Here is a 15809-nt window from a genome sequence, read left to right on the forward strand (position 1 = left end):
CAGTAAAATAATTTAAAAACTACTTAGCTTTGATCCCATATGCTGCGAAAACATTCGGAAATCTGAGAAACCGGTTGAAAACAATTTTTTTCATCGTTTGTTTTCGATACATCTTGAGGACACTTCTAAGCGATTAACTGATGCCCAGTTTGCCATTATCTTGAAATGAGCTTCTCCGGAATGCTATTCTGGGCCAATTCCATTTCAATCCAATACGGTAAACTTTTATGCACAATTCAATTCACTTATTGTGAGAACGCAATTTTTTTAAAAAAAAAAAAATCTGTTTTGAATCTTGCTGATGAGAAAAACACGCCCGTCATCACCGCCACAAAGCCTCTGCTCTCTGTTAAGGTCACAACGGCGTACCATTAGGTTTCTTTCATTTTTGGGGCACCACATAAAATATTGATTTTTCTGTATGCTAAAATAGTGAGGTCTGATATTTTTCATAACTTCAATATAATCGTTCCTCAATTCAATCTTCAGAGCAGCAGTCGGATTAATATCACTGAACACCGGCTCAAATCGATACTTTGTTTTGCTGACAGTGATGTTGTCATGTAACGAAAAAATGTGATTACATCCGTTTGCCCTTCGAACTTATCAATCAATTTCATATTTTGCGCGATTCAAAATTACCATTTTCCAAACACAATTCACGGGATTAACTTATCAATGGCCGTCGCTACTCTAAAAGCTATTTGGTAATCATTTTTGTGCCGCCCGCCCGTCCCTTCCATTTATTCGATTTCCATTTTTTATGCCCATTGATAGTTGGGAGCTTTGGCGCCGGCGATTTTTTTCCGAGCCGATTTATGCTGCCCAAAATCCCACGGATAATCTTTCTCGCTCATCCATTATGGCGATTTTGCTCGCTGACTTTCATTTTTCGATGTGTTTCGGTAATAACATTTTTTCGGTTCTGATTCACGAGATGCCCTGGTTTTTCCATTTAAAAAAAAGTAAAACTGGCGTATTGACAAAAAAGTGACTCGACCATGTTGTTTTGGCGCGCGCTTATTGTCAGTGTATGTGTGCATGTTTGTGTTGATGAGAATGTCTGTGCAGGACGACGCAAGTTATTTCAAATGGTCGAGGACCGGAGATGGGAAAACGCCCGGCGATCGGCGAACGCTTGTTTCCCTTTCGGGTGGTTTGTCGATGGCCTTACGGCAGAAAAATAGAAAGAGAACATGGCGCTGCCCTGGTTGCTAACAAACAAGATTGATTCATGAATAAAATATTCTTTTTTTTCCTGTACATTTGCGTCCGTTTGTCTGTGTTTCCAGGAACAAGCTGTGCGTTCCTGTTCGATGTAGTTTCACTATCTGCCACATTTTAGCGGAACTGCATTTTCAGACGGATACCAATGTTTAGCCGAATTTATTGCCTTTTAGACTACATAACGATTTGGATGTTTGTTTTTTGAATACATATTTTAAAACGGATAAAGCTGTAGTTTTGGCGCGACATTCGAAACAAAGATAAATCAAAAGAGGCGCAATCTGGCCACGAGTAAGAGCAGATTTCAAACTTTGATAATACTCAATTTAACAATAAAAAACAATCTAAGCACTTTTGAATAGATAATAATATTGCTTCAAAAGTGCTTTAATATTCCCCACTTTCAAAGCCTTAGTAAAACATATGTAGCAAATTAATTTAATTGACTATTTATTCGATTACCGAAATATTTTTGTAACTAAAGAAATTGTTATTGTATAGTTTAAATATATAGGGGAATCATAAACTTTGAATAATTTATTTTTAATGTGCCGTACCTTTATGTCTTAATATAACCGAAATTCAGTAAAAAGGATGCTTGCTTTAAAACTCTGCAGAGATTTACGAGAACGTTCACTCACACATACCTACATAGATATGAAAGCATCAAATCTACTGAAAAAGAACAATGCTGGCCTGGTATCCCAAGTGTGTCACGAGGCTACGCTTAAAGTTTTCGAAGCTCCATGCGGCAGTGTTCCAACATGTTTTACATAAAAGGTGTTTTCAAGTCTTACAGCTCGATGATAAATGACCGATTTTGATTCCACATTCCGACATTTGAATGACTCAAGCCACTACTGAATGATGGCATACTCCACGTGTGTTCCAGCTAACGAATCTGCCAGGGGAGAATCGGAAACGTAACAGAAAAGTCGGTTTCCTGGGAGAAATCCTTTCAAATCAACCCTTTTCTCGACGAAGACGACGCCGACAAACTGTCGGATGGCACTACTCGCATGACACACATTGTTTGAAATGGAAGAACATAAGAGAAGATGAATTAAGTGCGGTGGCGGATGCTGACATTAGGTTTCCATTTTCGATAACCACCCACTCGACTCCAACAGAAACACTTTCCTGGCATTGAAGAGACTTGGAAACTGACTAACAGCTCCAAGCACATTTCGGTGTATGGCTAATTTGTGAGCTTTAAGGTGGGTTAAAAATTATTGAGGTGCTCATGCTCTTGCGACAATTGGATTTATCAACAAACATGCTGCTCACACTACCCATTGGAAAATTTGTCTTTCATCGGAACAATGTTTTTATTTGGCTTGACCAAGCAAATATAATGAAAACACAGTTGTGTCTCTTGAAGTGATCATCAAATTTGAAACATGGACACTTATTATAAGTTTTAAATGCTGACTGACACGATTAGCTTCAAAGGCTAGGAATAGCAGGGTGATCCAGAGTTTTAAGAAAAAAAAAAAACAAAAAAATGCTAAATTAGTCAACTTGTGTAATATTATAAACAAGCACCGAAGTATAAACGATTTAATTTTCTCTGCATGCAAGTTAGTAAATTGTGGCTCAATGGTGTATTCGACGAAGTAATGCATATTTTAGTGGAATTTATTTTGGTACGCATTTCACCACAAAATATAAATTAGGACATAATCAATACAGATTTGTTGTTCTGCAATATCGCCTTTTTCATCAACAAGTTGTTATAACTACTTTTTCAGTATCGGTTTAAAACAACAGACTATAGGAATGTTTTTTCAAGCAACGTACAACGAAAAAATTCGAACTCAAACTCCTTAGGTTAAAGAACTTAAGATATTACAATTTTTACGTTATTTTTTTCTCAGAAATTCAAATTGGCCGACAGATTTTACCTAAGTCATCTAATTGGATTTTTAAAGAGTGTCCCATATCAAATCGCACCTTTTTGTAAACGCTGTACAAATCATCCATTGAATATTTTTGCTCGAAAGTTGTGAGCAATTTGAACTTGAGATTTTTTCGGTATTCCGCAGTCAGAATTAGATTTATTGATAATTAGCAGAGCTTTACGTTTTATTTGTTTTTTTGCATAGTATTCCGTCTCACGACATAACTTGACAAACATAATTCCTAAAATTCACTCGGTCCATGGCAACCGTTCTCCAATTTCTCGGACACCCCACATTCGCCAGATCACGCTCCACTTGGTCTAACCACCTCTCTCGTTGTGCCCCTGCTCGTCTTGTTCTTACCGGATTCGTAGCGAACACCTGTTTTGCAGGACAGTCGTCCGGCATTCTAGCAACGTGTCCAGCCCAGCGTATCCGGCCAGCCTTCACCACCTTCTGGATACTGGGTTCGCCGTAGAGTCGCGCAAGCTCGTGGTTCATCCTTCGCCTCCACACTCCGTTCTCCTGTACGCCGCCAAAGATGGTTCTTAACACTCGTCGCTCGAATACTCCGAGTGTACGCAGGTCCTCCTCGAGCAATATCCATGTCTCGTGTCCGTAGAGAACAATCGGTCTAATGAGCGTCATATACAGGATCACTTCGTGCGAGTCTTCTCGAACGCAGTTGCTTGTGGAGTCCATAGTAGGCACGACTTCCGCTGATAATTCGCCGCCGGATCTCACGGCTGGTGTCTGCCGTCACCAGTGAGCCGAGATAGACAAAGTCTTCGACTATCACCAGCTCGTCGCCTTCGACTGTGACCTTGTTATTGCTGGACAAGCGGGTTTGGTCGGTCTCGGATCCGCAGGCCAGCATGCACCTCGTCTTAGACGTATTAATCATCAACCCAATCCTTCCTGCTTCGCGTTTCAGTTTGCGGTAGATCTCTTCCACCGCCGCAGACGATCTGCCGACTATATCAATGTCATTGGCAAAGCAAATAAGTTTACTGGATCTGTTGAAAATCGTGCCCCGCATTTCGCCTACCGCTCGTCGAATAACACCTTCTAGCGCCACGTTGAACATCATGCAGGATAGGCCATCACCTTGTTGAAGCCCCCTGCGTCCCAGCTAACATGAAATCGTAATAGAAATGATAATCCTAATCTAATGGATTCTTGTCATTGTAGATATATCGCCTCCACTTTTGTAGCTATATGCTATTTTGGTAAGTTAACTACAATCTTTTTATCTGGTATATTTGTTTGAATAATTCTGCTGTTCCTGCGTTATACCTTCATAAATATTTGCTGGGGTGATTCGAATGATCTCGACAATTCACCCAAAATCCGCAAACTGCACTGCGTTCCATCCATCGTCGCCTTGATCAGTCTGATCAGCTTCTCGGAAAAGCTGTTCTCGTCCATGATTTTCCATAGCTCTTTACGGTCGATCATGTCGTATGCGGCTTTGAAGTCGATGAAGAGATGGTGCGTAGGGACTTGGTGTTCACGGCATTTTTGGAGGATTTGCCGTAATATGAATATCTGGTCCGTCGTTGACCGTCCTTCCATGAAGCCGGCATGATGACCTCCCATGAATCTGTTTACTTGTGGCGTTGGGCGGCGGAGAAGGATTCGGGACAACACTCTGTAGGTGGTATTGAGGACAGTAATCGCTCGGTAGTTCTCACAGTTCAATTTGTCGCCCTTCTTGTATATGGGGCATATTACCCCCTCCTTCCACTCCTCCGGTAGCTGTTCTATGTCCCAGATCCGGACTATCAACCGGCGTAGGCAATCGGCCAACTTTTCCGGGCCCGTTTTGATGAGTTCAGCTGCAATGCCATCCTTCCCAGCCCCTGCATGTGCGCCGTTCAGATGTTCATCGAAGTGCTGCTTCCACCTTTTGATCACCTCACGAGCTTTACGTGATTTCTTTATAACAACAAATTTTTGACGAAAACAAAACTGAGAAAGGAAAAATAAAACGAACTTATGTTTTTGAAGAACTCGCGGTTCGTCTTTTTAAAAGTCTTCTAGAGCTAAACCACAGCGATAACTAAATGTGAGAAAAATATTTTTTTTAAGGAAATCTCTGTCTTCTCGGCGTTGGACGTTAAATCGTTATTGAAATTAATTGAGTAAAAATCCTTTTTTTCTTTGTACATTTTTGAAAAGTCTTTTAAAAATTAAAATTTTGTCCTCGAAGACCCGGTTTTTTTAACGATCGGTGAAATAACCCATTTTTGCAAATAAGCGGGTTACGAAGAAATGCAGAAACTGGAATCGAAGAAAAAAAAAATCAGCCTGATTTTCGAGTCCGGTGAGAAAAGAGTTTGGAAAAAATGAATTGTTGTGCAAGTCGTAAGGGCAGCTTGATTATGGGCCCTAATACGTAAGACGAGTCGAGTAACTCGACTCGACTCCAGTCACTGTCGAGTCGAACGAAATGTCTTACTCGCTAACTTTCAGCTACTCCCCGGATCGGAAAAACGAACCGAAATCGAATGGATTTCGGTCTGTTCAACCCGTGAATCGGTTAGAATTCTGACAAGAAATCCAACCGATTTCCGACGAATTCAGTGCTCTGGTGACACAACTTTCCTGACGACGATAAGTTTTTGCGAGTGAGCTGTCAAAACAACCGGGTCGTTTCAAGACGGAAATCGGTTAGATTTCCTACCAAAATCAGATGGTTTTCCCATCAAAATTTGACGGTTTTTCGATCGAAATCGGACAAAAAATCCGAACGCTTTGCCCTGTTGTTTTTGTTGTTTTTCTGCCCTGATGTCAATTTTTGTTCCGATTCGCGACATAGAAGTTTTTCTGTTGACGATCACCGTAACTGCGAGCTGAACAACGTGAAAATCCTTTCGCAGCAGGAATCCGACCTCGGGGTAATAAGTGCCAACGTCTTCGACGGGATGAACCACGTCGATACGCTCAGCATACTGAACAAGATTGATGCAATCCAGGAGCTCAACATCACCCACTCGCACCACATTAGGACGCTCAAGCTGGTGGGTGCTAGAAGCAACAGAAGCAGGCAGTATAAGCCTGGAGGGCATCGGGATGTTGCATGTGAAAGGTAATTACTTCACCTGCGGCTGTCACATCCACACCCTGCTTGATATCCCCCTGGCCATCGCCGTTGGAGGTAAACGGTTCTTGGGTCGCCGCAGATCTAACCAAAATCAGCGTCAGCGACAAACCACCAGCAGCAGCATATTCCGGCTGTTTGTGATTCTGGGCCAGCCGTAAGTTTTTTTTGTAGCATCCGGCCATTAATGTTATGTACATGTACATGGTGTCGTTTTGTTTAAACCAGTTTTCCTGGGTCAAGCTCGTAACGTTCGCTTCAAGATTTTCCCCACCCTGCCGGTTCAGGCCGACGGGAAACCCTGGATGCAGACACCTTGTGATATAAGTATCGGTCACTCAGGGCAGGCCACCATACTTAGAAAAGTTACGGGTTGATGGCGCGTACGCTCGCATTTGTTTTCGCAGAACTTTCGACAAAAAGACGCCCAACAATGGGAACGATCCTTATTCGATCGATTTGTCCGATACTGATAACAATGTTAAATTGGTGGCGTCCCCGGATACATCGCTTTCACCGGTTAAGCGTTCTCCAGTAGCAGGGACGCAACTATGCGGAACCGTCCCACGTCCGATTGTGATAGCGGGGGCTCCCGGAGGAGCAGGTGTAAGAACTACACCGAACAATGCGATGAGTAAACCTGCCGGTGCTGTTCAACGATCTGTATCGTCCCTCAGCACTGTGCCCGACAGCAGTCCAAAACCATAAACAAAATTCCAGCGCATTATAAATTTTTTTTTTCTAAATATTGTATATATTGCCAAAAACAAAATTATTAAAATTATCCATAGAAATAATGTTGTTTTATTTCCAAAAATTTGGAATCAGGCAAGGTAAATCGGACCGGATGCGGGAAATGATTGTGGTTGCTTCTTCCGATTCGTTTATCTGACCACCAACTTGACGGGACGAAACTTCCTGCTTTTGCTAGATTTAGGTTTTGTCCCTTGGTTGAGCACTAGACTGGCCCAAAACAAAAAAAAATCCTTATATTCCACGCGGCACCCCCAAGGTTGGTGCTTTTAGGTGTAAAAATGACTTTCTGAAAGTTTCAGGTCATTTGGCCGAAGCATGAGCTGGCGCAAAGGACTTGAAATTTGTATGAAGATTTTCAGCAAAATGTATGGAAAATCGTCATACCTTCACTATTTGTATTCTAAAACATGTTTCCAGTATGCTAGAAAGCTCAGAATTTCAGGAATTGTAGTTCAAATAATGACAAACAAGTTTGTAGAAGATTGTGACGCGATACGAGTTGATTGTGATGAGTTATTTGCAATTGAATGTGTGATTGTCGCATTTCTTTGATATGAATTGGGCTGTATGGGCTAATAATCTCACTTATTTGATAGCATCGTCACACAATGAGAGTAAAATATATAAAATTTGCGTCCCGGCAAAGTTCTAGCTTATTTTATAACAAAAAGTTGCAACTATGCCGAGGACACAAATTTTCTATCTTTTATCTCATTGTGTGACAATGCGATCAAGTGAGTACTAGTAATCCACCTATATGCCGTTCACGATATATCGATGGAATGCGAAAAAAATCACACATTCAATTGCAAATAACTCGTCACAATCAACTCGTATCGCGTCACAATCTTCTACAAACTTGTTTGTCATTATTTGAATCACAATTCCTGAAATTCTGAGCTTTCTAGCATACTGGAAACATGTTTTAGAATACAAAGAGTGAAGGTATGACGATTTTCCATACATTTTGCTGAAAATCTTCATACAAATTTCAAGTCCTTTGCGCCAGCTCGTGCTTCGGCCAAATGACCTGAAACTTTCAGAAAGTCATTTTTTCACCTAAATGTACCAATCTAGGGGGTGCCGCGTTGAAAAAAATGTTTTAAAAATCATCCCATACAAATTTGGGCCAGTCTATTGAGCACTTGTCGGCCGGGAAAGGCCCATAAGAGTTCCCTTTTTGTGATATCTGTATTTGGTACAGTGATTTCAAATAAAGTACGATCTCCGATATCACCTGATGAATCACAGGCGAATCCAGCAGCAAGGTGGATCGACCAGTTTGTCCAAATCATTAGATGAATTCTCCGGCTCAACGGTTTGCATCATATGCGGTAAAAATTCTTCCAGTCCTGCTGCACTCCGAATTCACATGAGATTTCATCTGAAACAAAAGGATATCAAGTGCGATCAATGTGACAAATGTTTCTATCTGCGGGTAGGTATCGAATAATCTATAATAGAAACACTTTATTCTGATCAAAATACTACAGGAACAATGTTTTCCGTTGTTACAGACCGAGCTGCGAAATCCCATGAAAACATTATAACCGTATACGAGTGTGATGAGTGTAACAAAAAATTGACTAGCAGATCAAAATTGACCGATCACAAACGATTGCACGACGTATCGAAGCTCAAACAGTGCCCCCATTGTCTGAAAAGGTACACCAATAATGGGGGCCTTAAATTTCACATCAACAAACATCACGGCCCACAACATACGAAAGGCCCCGGCGCATTTGTTCAGGGCCAAGAATCTAAAAGTGACGACAAAACGACTAACACGACACAGAGTTACGAGCAGATGCTGACAGGGCTGTACGGAATATTTTGAAGACAGCTGTCGATGTTTTTTTAGAGAAGTGTTAGATAAATTATCTATAAAATTTATCCTTTATATGTTAATTTTAAAATTAATTATACGGTATTACCTTATTGATCAGTAAAAACGTTTTTTTTACAGTTCGCGTGAAAACAAACACAAAATAATCTATTTTCGACATAACTCAACATGTGAATCGAGGCTAAGTAATGTAATAGAATCGAGGCCAAGAAATATGATAAAATCGATGGGAATGGTTGAAACATGAATTACAAACGGCCTCGCTTTTAAAACCTCTTCTTAGAACTGTTGATTTTTCATGCTAACTCACCCGAACTGTAATTAAGCCTTGAGGTAATGGTGTTGTGCAAATCAAATCCAAGACGGTAATCCAAATGCCCTCCTGTGAATATCCTGTGTTATGAGTGTTTCCGGAAGTGTAGCAACTTAAAATTTGATTTTTCTTTTTTAAAATAACTCTTGAGTTTTTTTTCTAAAGATCCAGTCAAAAGTTAAATAACACATCGATAGTTGCTTAGAACATTATGTAAGGTTTCTGAAACAGACAATGTATATATCACTTGGCAGATGCTAGAAAGCTGATTTTGAAATACAAATTTAATCTATCTAGCTTACCTGATTCCACAGTTTGTTACCCTTTTTCAGCGCGTAGTGATAACTGATGTATCTCGGGAAAAATGATTTGATGTTTCAATTCGATTGCTTGGGGCAATAGGGACACCTCCTAAGAGCTGATTCATCGTGCAGCCGCATTGACTAACAGTTTCTTGGCCGTTAGCACCTTGCCGCAGATATCACACGGGTGTTTCATGTTCAAATGAACCGATTCCATATGTATCTGCATACCATGCTGTAACGTAAGCATTGTGTTAAAACGTACTTCAAAGGCGATTTATAAAAATAACCTACAGTTTGGTAAAACATTTTTTTCACACTTTTCGCATTTGACATTTTTATAGTTACGATTGTAAAAGCATAGGAAGACTGCATCGATGATGAAAGTTATGTAGCTATCGAGGCCGGGTTTACGGGGACCTGCCCCTAGAGTTTTCGTTATTCCTGTTTCGCACAGCGTGTAGAGGAGATCCAGCATTCCCAGAGTCAGTGGGAAGGTTTCGTTTCTCGATTCGATTCCCTCCAGTTCGGATTCTATTCCACGATTACCGCAACTGCTGGTCGTTGGGATGGTGGTCATTATTTGAGAAGCTTCAAGGTTGTCCAAAGCTGAAGTCTCTTTGCTTTTTCCTAGCGCTGCGAGTGTTCTGCATAAGGGGGATACAATGCAGAGGTGCCCAATTGGGATGTTCGCAAAGTGCAACTTCGTCCTGGTTAGCTGCAGTTTGAATCACTAGAAGAACTGCTTGTAAACCGGCAATTTCCTGAGGGTTGATGTTTCACTGCCGGGGTTTTACTCCTGTCTCAGATTCAGATTCCGCTACTATCAGAACAGTGAATTAAAGAATGGTCCCATGAAATTGTGACCGAAGCTCCCCCAGCTGTTCGTCCATCACCTTGTTTCAGCAAATTGAACGCGTTTCTAGCAGACTGTGGTGAGCCTTAAAGGCCAGCTGCTTAATTTGCTAACAGGTGTCGAATTAAATAATTTGACCGGAAACAAAAACGCTACGTGCTACAAAGAAAAACAAAACAAAACCGATCGTTTTTAAATGACAGGCTCGTCAAGCAAAACTGACAGAATTCGAAGCAAATCCGAACTTATCGATCTCGATACCTGTCATTGTATGGCAGCGGAGAAATCGTCAGGAAATCCAACAGAATTCGAAGGGAAACCGGATAGATTCAAACTGACAACTAATAGTTTGACAGTAATCTGTCCGGTTTCAATATTCGTTCCGATCCGGGTCAGTTCAGAGTGACGGTTACTCAGTTGTCGCCAAAACCGCACTTACTCAGTTCTGACTAAACGGCCTTTACTCAGAACTGACTAACTGCCCTTTTCGCGACTTCTGAGTCAGGGTTACTCAGAATGCGTGAATGATTTCGGAACGGTTTTTGACCGGATTTTTTATACTGGAAAAGTAAAAACCTGTACAATTGTTGGAAAGAATGATGGATTTGTTGATGCAATAGAAAACAAGTCAAAATATTTTATTTGAAAAATCTTTATTAAAAAACCCGTTTCGTTGATCCATTTCATTTTCTCCCCGACGGATGTTTGATGCACCTCGGATTCGTTAAGCAATCATCGCAATTCCCTGTAAAATAATCAAAATCATGTTATTATTATAAGATTAACGTTAAAAATGTACATCTACCATAAAAATTTCCTAATTCTTTGTTGTCGAAAACAAACAAAGTCGACTGCCTCGCACAAGCTGATCCAACTTTACTCAGTTGTCGCCTACAAGCACTCGAATTCGCTGAGTGCCAATTTTCGAGTCGTCTGAGTAGCCGTTACTCGGAAAACTGAGTCGTTTTAGATCAAGCGACGGCTGCGCTATAGACAAGGCGATGTCTGAGTAAAATGAAGTCGGGCTCTGAGTATTTCAAAATTAGCGAGTATTACGGTAGTCCAAGGTTTTTTGATACACTAGGTTCTCCGACTTTCACAGTAAGTAGGCGAGGAGTGAGCGGGGCTCTCAATGAGTTTGTTTATTTTTTGGTCAGCTTTTCTGTGGTTTGTTGGTAAACAAACTTCATGAGTTCCGCATAGTTGCATAGCCTATATAGCCAAAATGGCTGAATCGGGAATTCGATATTCGGTAACATCTCCTGATTATATACACACCTTGCGGTAGTCGAGTGAAATAGCTGTGTCACGAACTTTCAAGCAGTCGACTCAGTCGAGCTACTCGACTGAAATTCTACTCGACTCGACTACTGTAATACCAAAATGGCTCACTCGAGTAAAATGACTCGTGACTCGTCTTATGTAATAGAGCCTTATGATCACAATTTCAAGCGAGTCGAGAGGACAGTTTGAAATTGAGTGGCGAGTTAAGAGGACAACCTGAACAAATCGATAAAAATTCAGCGTTTTGAGAGAACAGCTTAAAACTGAAAGGCGAGTTAAAAGGAAAGCCTGGAAGTATCGATAAGAATTTCTAATGCGTTGAAGGGACAGCTTGCAATCCAATGGCGAGTTAAGAATCTTGCTATATCCGTCTGTTCGAGCCCAAGAGTAAACATCGACTACAGTTGTATAAGATAAGTTTTTCAATAACTGTCCGCCAACTGCAACGTTTATTTTAGTCGCGACTCGCGAATGTCATCAAGAATCGAAATTAACAAACAAGTCTTAAAATAACAAATTATTCAGAACCTTTAACCACTGATTATACTGACTGGACACTCGATTTCGTTTTCTGGATAATTTTCCCAACAGTACGCAATATCGATTCCAGAGTGCGCATCGATCGATTTGAAGAAATGCTATCCCAGTTAGGAAATGCCACCCAACTGTATTAAAAAAAACAGGCAATTTCTACGATACACATTTTTCAGGTTTGCCAACTGCCGTCGATATTGTGAACCTAAAAAATCTGACAACAAAAATTAGACCGAAAATGTTTGATTTTTTGTTCTTAGTGTCATGTCAGTATGATCAGTGCCTAAGTATTATATTAATTATCACATATTATCAAGAGTATTAGTTATGCGGCCAGGTACAGAATAAATTGATGAACCAACCAATTGTTGCACGATCCTATATTTTTTCTAGATCTGTATGGATTTATTTTTTTTCAAAATCGTGGTGTGTCATGGTGGTGGATCCGTGATCAAAGCCTCATAAATAAAAGAGCAAATTTCAGTGACATTAGGCTTACATTAAGGCATTTTGGCCTACTTAAAGTTCTTGGCATCCCCAAATAAGCTTGTACTTACAGCTCGCTAGAGGGACCCTTTCCTTCTTGGGCTTCACCTATCTCGCTTTTGCCATTCGTTCGGAGCGCCGATTGAATGGTACGGCTGGTGCTGTTTTTTCGGCTTGCAGCCGCCTAAGCTTGGAACGACAATTTCATGGCACTACTGGAGCCTACGCCTCGTTGGTCGGCCGCGCTTCATCTGAAGCGCCTCTTTGATGGCCCTACTGTAGCCAACGCCCCGAGTATCGGCCGTCTTACGCCTGTGGCACCTCTTTGAGGCCCTACTGGAGCCAACGCCTCGATGGCCGGCCGTCCTACGCCTGTAGCGCTGATTTGAGGCACTGCAGGTACCTCTGCTTCTATTTTCGGCCGCCCTGTGCCTGGGATGCCGGTTTGGTAGCACTACTGATGCCCTCGCCTCAATATTCAGCAGCTCATCGCCAGGGCCGCTCATCGTCGATTGGATGGCACTATTAGTGCCTCTGCCTTCTATGGTCTTCGGCCGCCTTACGCCTGGGGCGCCGATTGGATGTCACTATTGGTGCCTCTGCTTTGCTCTCCAACCGTCAGCCGCCCTTCGCCAGAGGTGCCTATTTGATGGCACAATGTGAGCCTCAGCTTCGATAGTCGGCCGTCCTACCCCCGGAGCGTCGATTTGGTAACACTATTGGTGCCCTCGCTTCGATATTAAGCCGCCCTTCGCCAGGGTCGCCGATTGGATGGCACTATTGATGCCTCTGCCTTCACTCGTCAGCCACCCTTGGAGCCTTGGGCCGGATGGATGGCACTCTTGGTGCCTCTGCTTGGCTGCTCTACGCCTGGAGTGCAAAGGATGGCACTAATGGTGCTTATGCCTTCGGTCGTCAGCCGCCCTTGGAGCCTTGGGCCGATTTGATGGCACTATTGGTGCCTCTGCTTTGCTTTTCGGCCGCCCTACGCCTCGGACGCCGATTGGGTGGCACTATTAGTGCCTATGCCTTCGGTAGTCGACCGCCCTACGTCTGTGGCACCTCTTGGGGACTACCGGGGGACAGCTGCTCTTGTTTCCGGCGGCGGTTCGATTACAGGAGAGATCAGATGATCAATCTCATAAAAGGAGCCGCCCATGTGTGTCCTTCTCTGAATTTCCTTCCGACGCACCTTTTCTCCTTCTGCGTAACTGGGCTCGTTTGCCGTTCTTCTTTCTTCCGAATTGCCGAGCTGATGTCAGACCGCTTGGTTAGCTAGTCGGGTCAAACGACGATAAGGAACGACTTGCATAGACCACGTTTGTCGGGATTCTTGGGCAATGTTGGTGAACCTCGAACCTCTGTTCCGCAGCCACAACGCGACCGGTCAAACCTGCTTTCTTTCGAGGCACTTGTGGCCAGTTTCCGTGCACCAAACTTTTCCCGCAACGGCGATCGCGACACGCCAATGCTTGTTACAAAATGGCGTTTCTTTTCCGCGTGGATGGTTTTGACAGATTCCATACACGCTGCGTTTAGTTTCTTCAGAATTGGATTCCTTTAACTCGAAACTGCACTCTTGGAGCAGTTTAACCAATTTTGGTTTCAATTTAGTAACACGCTAATTTGAATAAGCATGGGGATGGGTATTATGTGTTACAAATGTCTACAAATGTTTTAGGACTTATTATGTATGTATAAACTTAATTGCATCAGGTGTTGAAGTTGTCCAACAAACGATACGAAAAATGTTTTTGTTCCGAAGTAAATCATTTTTTGCCGTTGAAGGGATCTTATGGTTTTAGTTAATAATTAGCACTAAAACAGCGCGAAAAAAAGAAAAGTTAATTTGTCATTAGACGCATATTTTACAGCAGAAAATATCGTAAAAAGCTTTATTTAATCAGAAAACATTCTAATTTACTTACTTCAGTAATTTTTTTGAAAAAAAAATCGAAAGATGGCTGAAATATTGACAATTTTAGTCATCCTGTGCAACGATGGGGCAGAGGACAACGATCGGCAAATCACTCTAATAATTCTGTAAAGCATGAAAGTTATCATCATAAAACACTCTTATCTAATCGTTTTCTTTTCACTTGTTCCAGGTATTGACTAAAATCGTACGCGAATTATCAACGAGCCAGGTAAATTGAGGTTGAAAAAACAACACACCATTCTCCGTATTAGTAGCACGTCAAAAAAAAAAATCGTATCTTTTTATTTGGAAATATTTTCTAAATTAAAAAAAATATTATTGCTATCTGTATTCATGCAAATTGTAGAATTTATCATCTTAAACGGCTGTTTGCAGAGTAAAATGCCTGATCCTAAATCAGCGCCATAAAGTTGCTTCAGTAAATTTTCAAGATTGTATGATTCATAAGACAAGGTAACGGACAACGATATGCTGAAGGTAATTTTTATGTACTCCATCAAGACAGCCTGTGTATCGCCCAACATAAAACGGATTCCTGCAAGGGTTGGTCACATTCCACCTCAGATATTTCAAACTACCCTAAACCTGACACAGTTTGGCTCCATTCTGTGCACCTGATGAACCATCCGGACGCATTTCCAAACCAGCTCATCCCAGCCTCTGATCCGGGCAGGTAGGGGTTAGAATTTCGGCACCGGTTGGACGAGGGATAAATCATTAACAGTTTCGTCAAATTACGGTCAGATACTAAACCCACGTCATTTCGAGTGCACTTGAAGGCATATCAAATGAACTATAAAATATTAATAATGTTCCGCAGTGAAACCCCTCAATTCAATTAATAAGTTTATAGCTCACTCTCCGCCATTCAACAGTTTCCCGGATCCGGGATTTTTGGGGATCGTTCCAGGCGGTATGCAAAAAGGACATCCAACCACATCCCCGACAATCATTTTCCAACCCAACAGAACGTGGGAAAGCGAAATATGTTTAACCCTATGTTATATGCTTTTTACACCTGCTGTGTAGTACATATAATTTCATTATCCTCCCTAGGCCTTTGCCCATCAACTTCCCAGCATCCAGAACCCGCTACACGTGGATGGACCTCGTTATAAAATATCCGGCGATAGGCTCCACTGGTCTCCTCCATCATCAGATTCGCTCCAGTGAATCCTCCTGTACAACATTATCCCTACACGTATGCAACCCATTTTTTCCTCGGGGTGATGTTTTTTTCGCTTAACTTTACCCGAGTCATG

At 41.8% G+C, this 15809-nt stretch overlaps 2 protein-coding genes across 9 annotated transcripts in view; one reads left to right on the forward strand and one right to left on the reverse strand.

Annotated features, from left to right (window-relative positions):
- Positions 1-15809, forward strand: part of LOC129757752 (protein eva-1) — a 672047-nt gene that overhangs the window by 504419 nt on the left and 151819 nt on the right. The gene's annotated exons all lie outside the window — the stretch shown is intronic.
- On the reverse strand, positions 8146-10152 carry LOC129757755 (nuclear pore complex protein Nup205-like). 2 transcript variants are annotated; one of them, XR_008739787.1, is made up of 3 exons: positions 9449-9677; positions 9144-9368; positions 8146-8371 (listed from the first exon to the last, which is right to left on the reverse strand). XR_008739787.1 is itself a non-coding variant. In XM_055755055.1 (2 exons), the coding sequence occupies exons 1-2, from the start codon at positions 10026-10028 to the stop codon at positions 8313-8315; spliced, it is 291 nt and encodes a 96-aa protein (XP_055611030.1). In that variant the 5' UTR covers positions 10029-10152; the 3' UTR covers positions 8146-8312. The 2 variants fall into 2 exon arrangements, 1 of the variants encoding a protein (XP_055611030.1); XM_055755055.1 differs by lacking the exons at positions 9144-9368; positions 9449-9677 and adding an exon at positions 9797-10152.

Source organism: Uranotaenia lowii, chromosome 3 (assembly GCF_029784155.1).
Source record: "Uranotaenia lowii strain MFRU-FL chromosome 3, ASM2978415v1, whole genome shotgun sequence".
NCBI classification, from domain to species: domain Eukaryota; kingdom Metazoa; phylum Arthropoda; class Insecta; order Diptera; family Culicidae; genus Uranotaenia; species Uranotaenia lowii.

Excerpts from the sequence above, each read along its gene's own strand:
- LOC129757755 (XM_055755055.1), bottom strand. The coding sequence starts at position 10,028 with ATGACCACCATCCCAACGACCAGCAGTTGCGGTAATCGTGGAATAGAA. Across the intron at positions 8,372-9,796 it reads CTTCCTATGCTTTTACAATC|ATGAAATCTCATGTGAATTC; the intron begins GTAACTATAAAA and ends CTTTTGTTTCAG.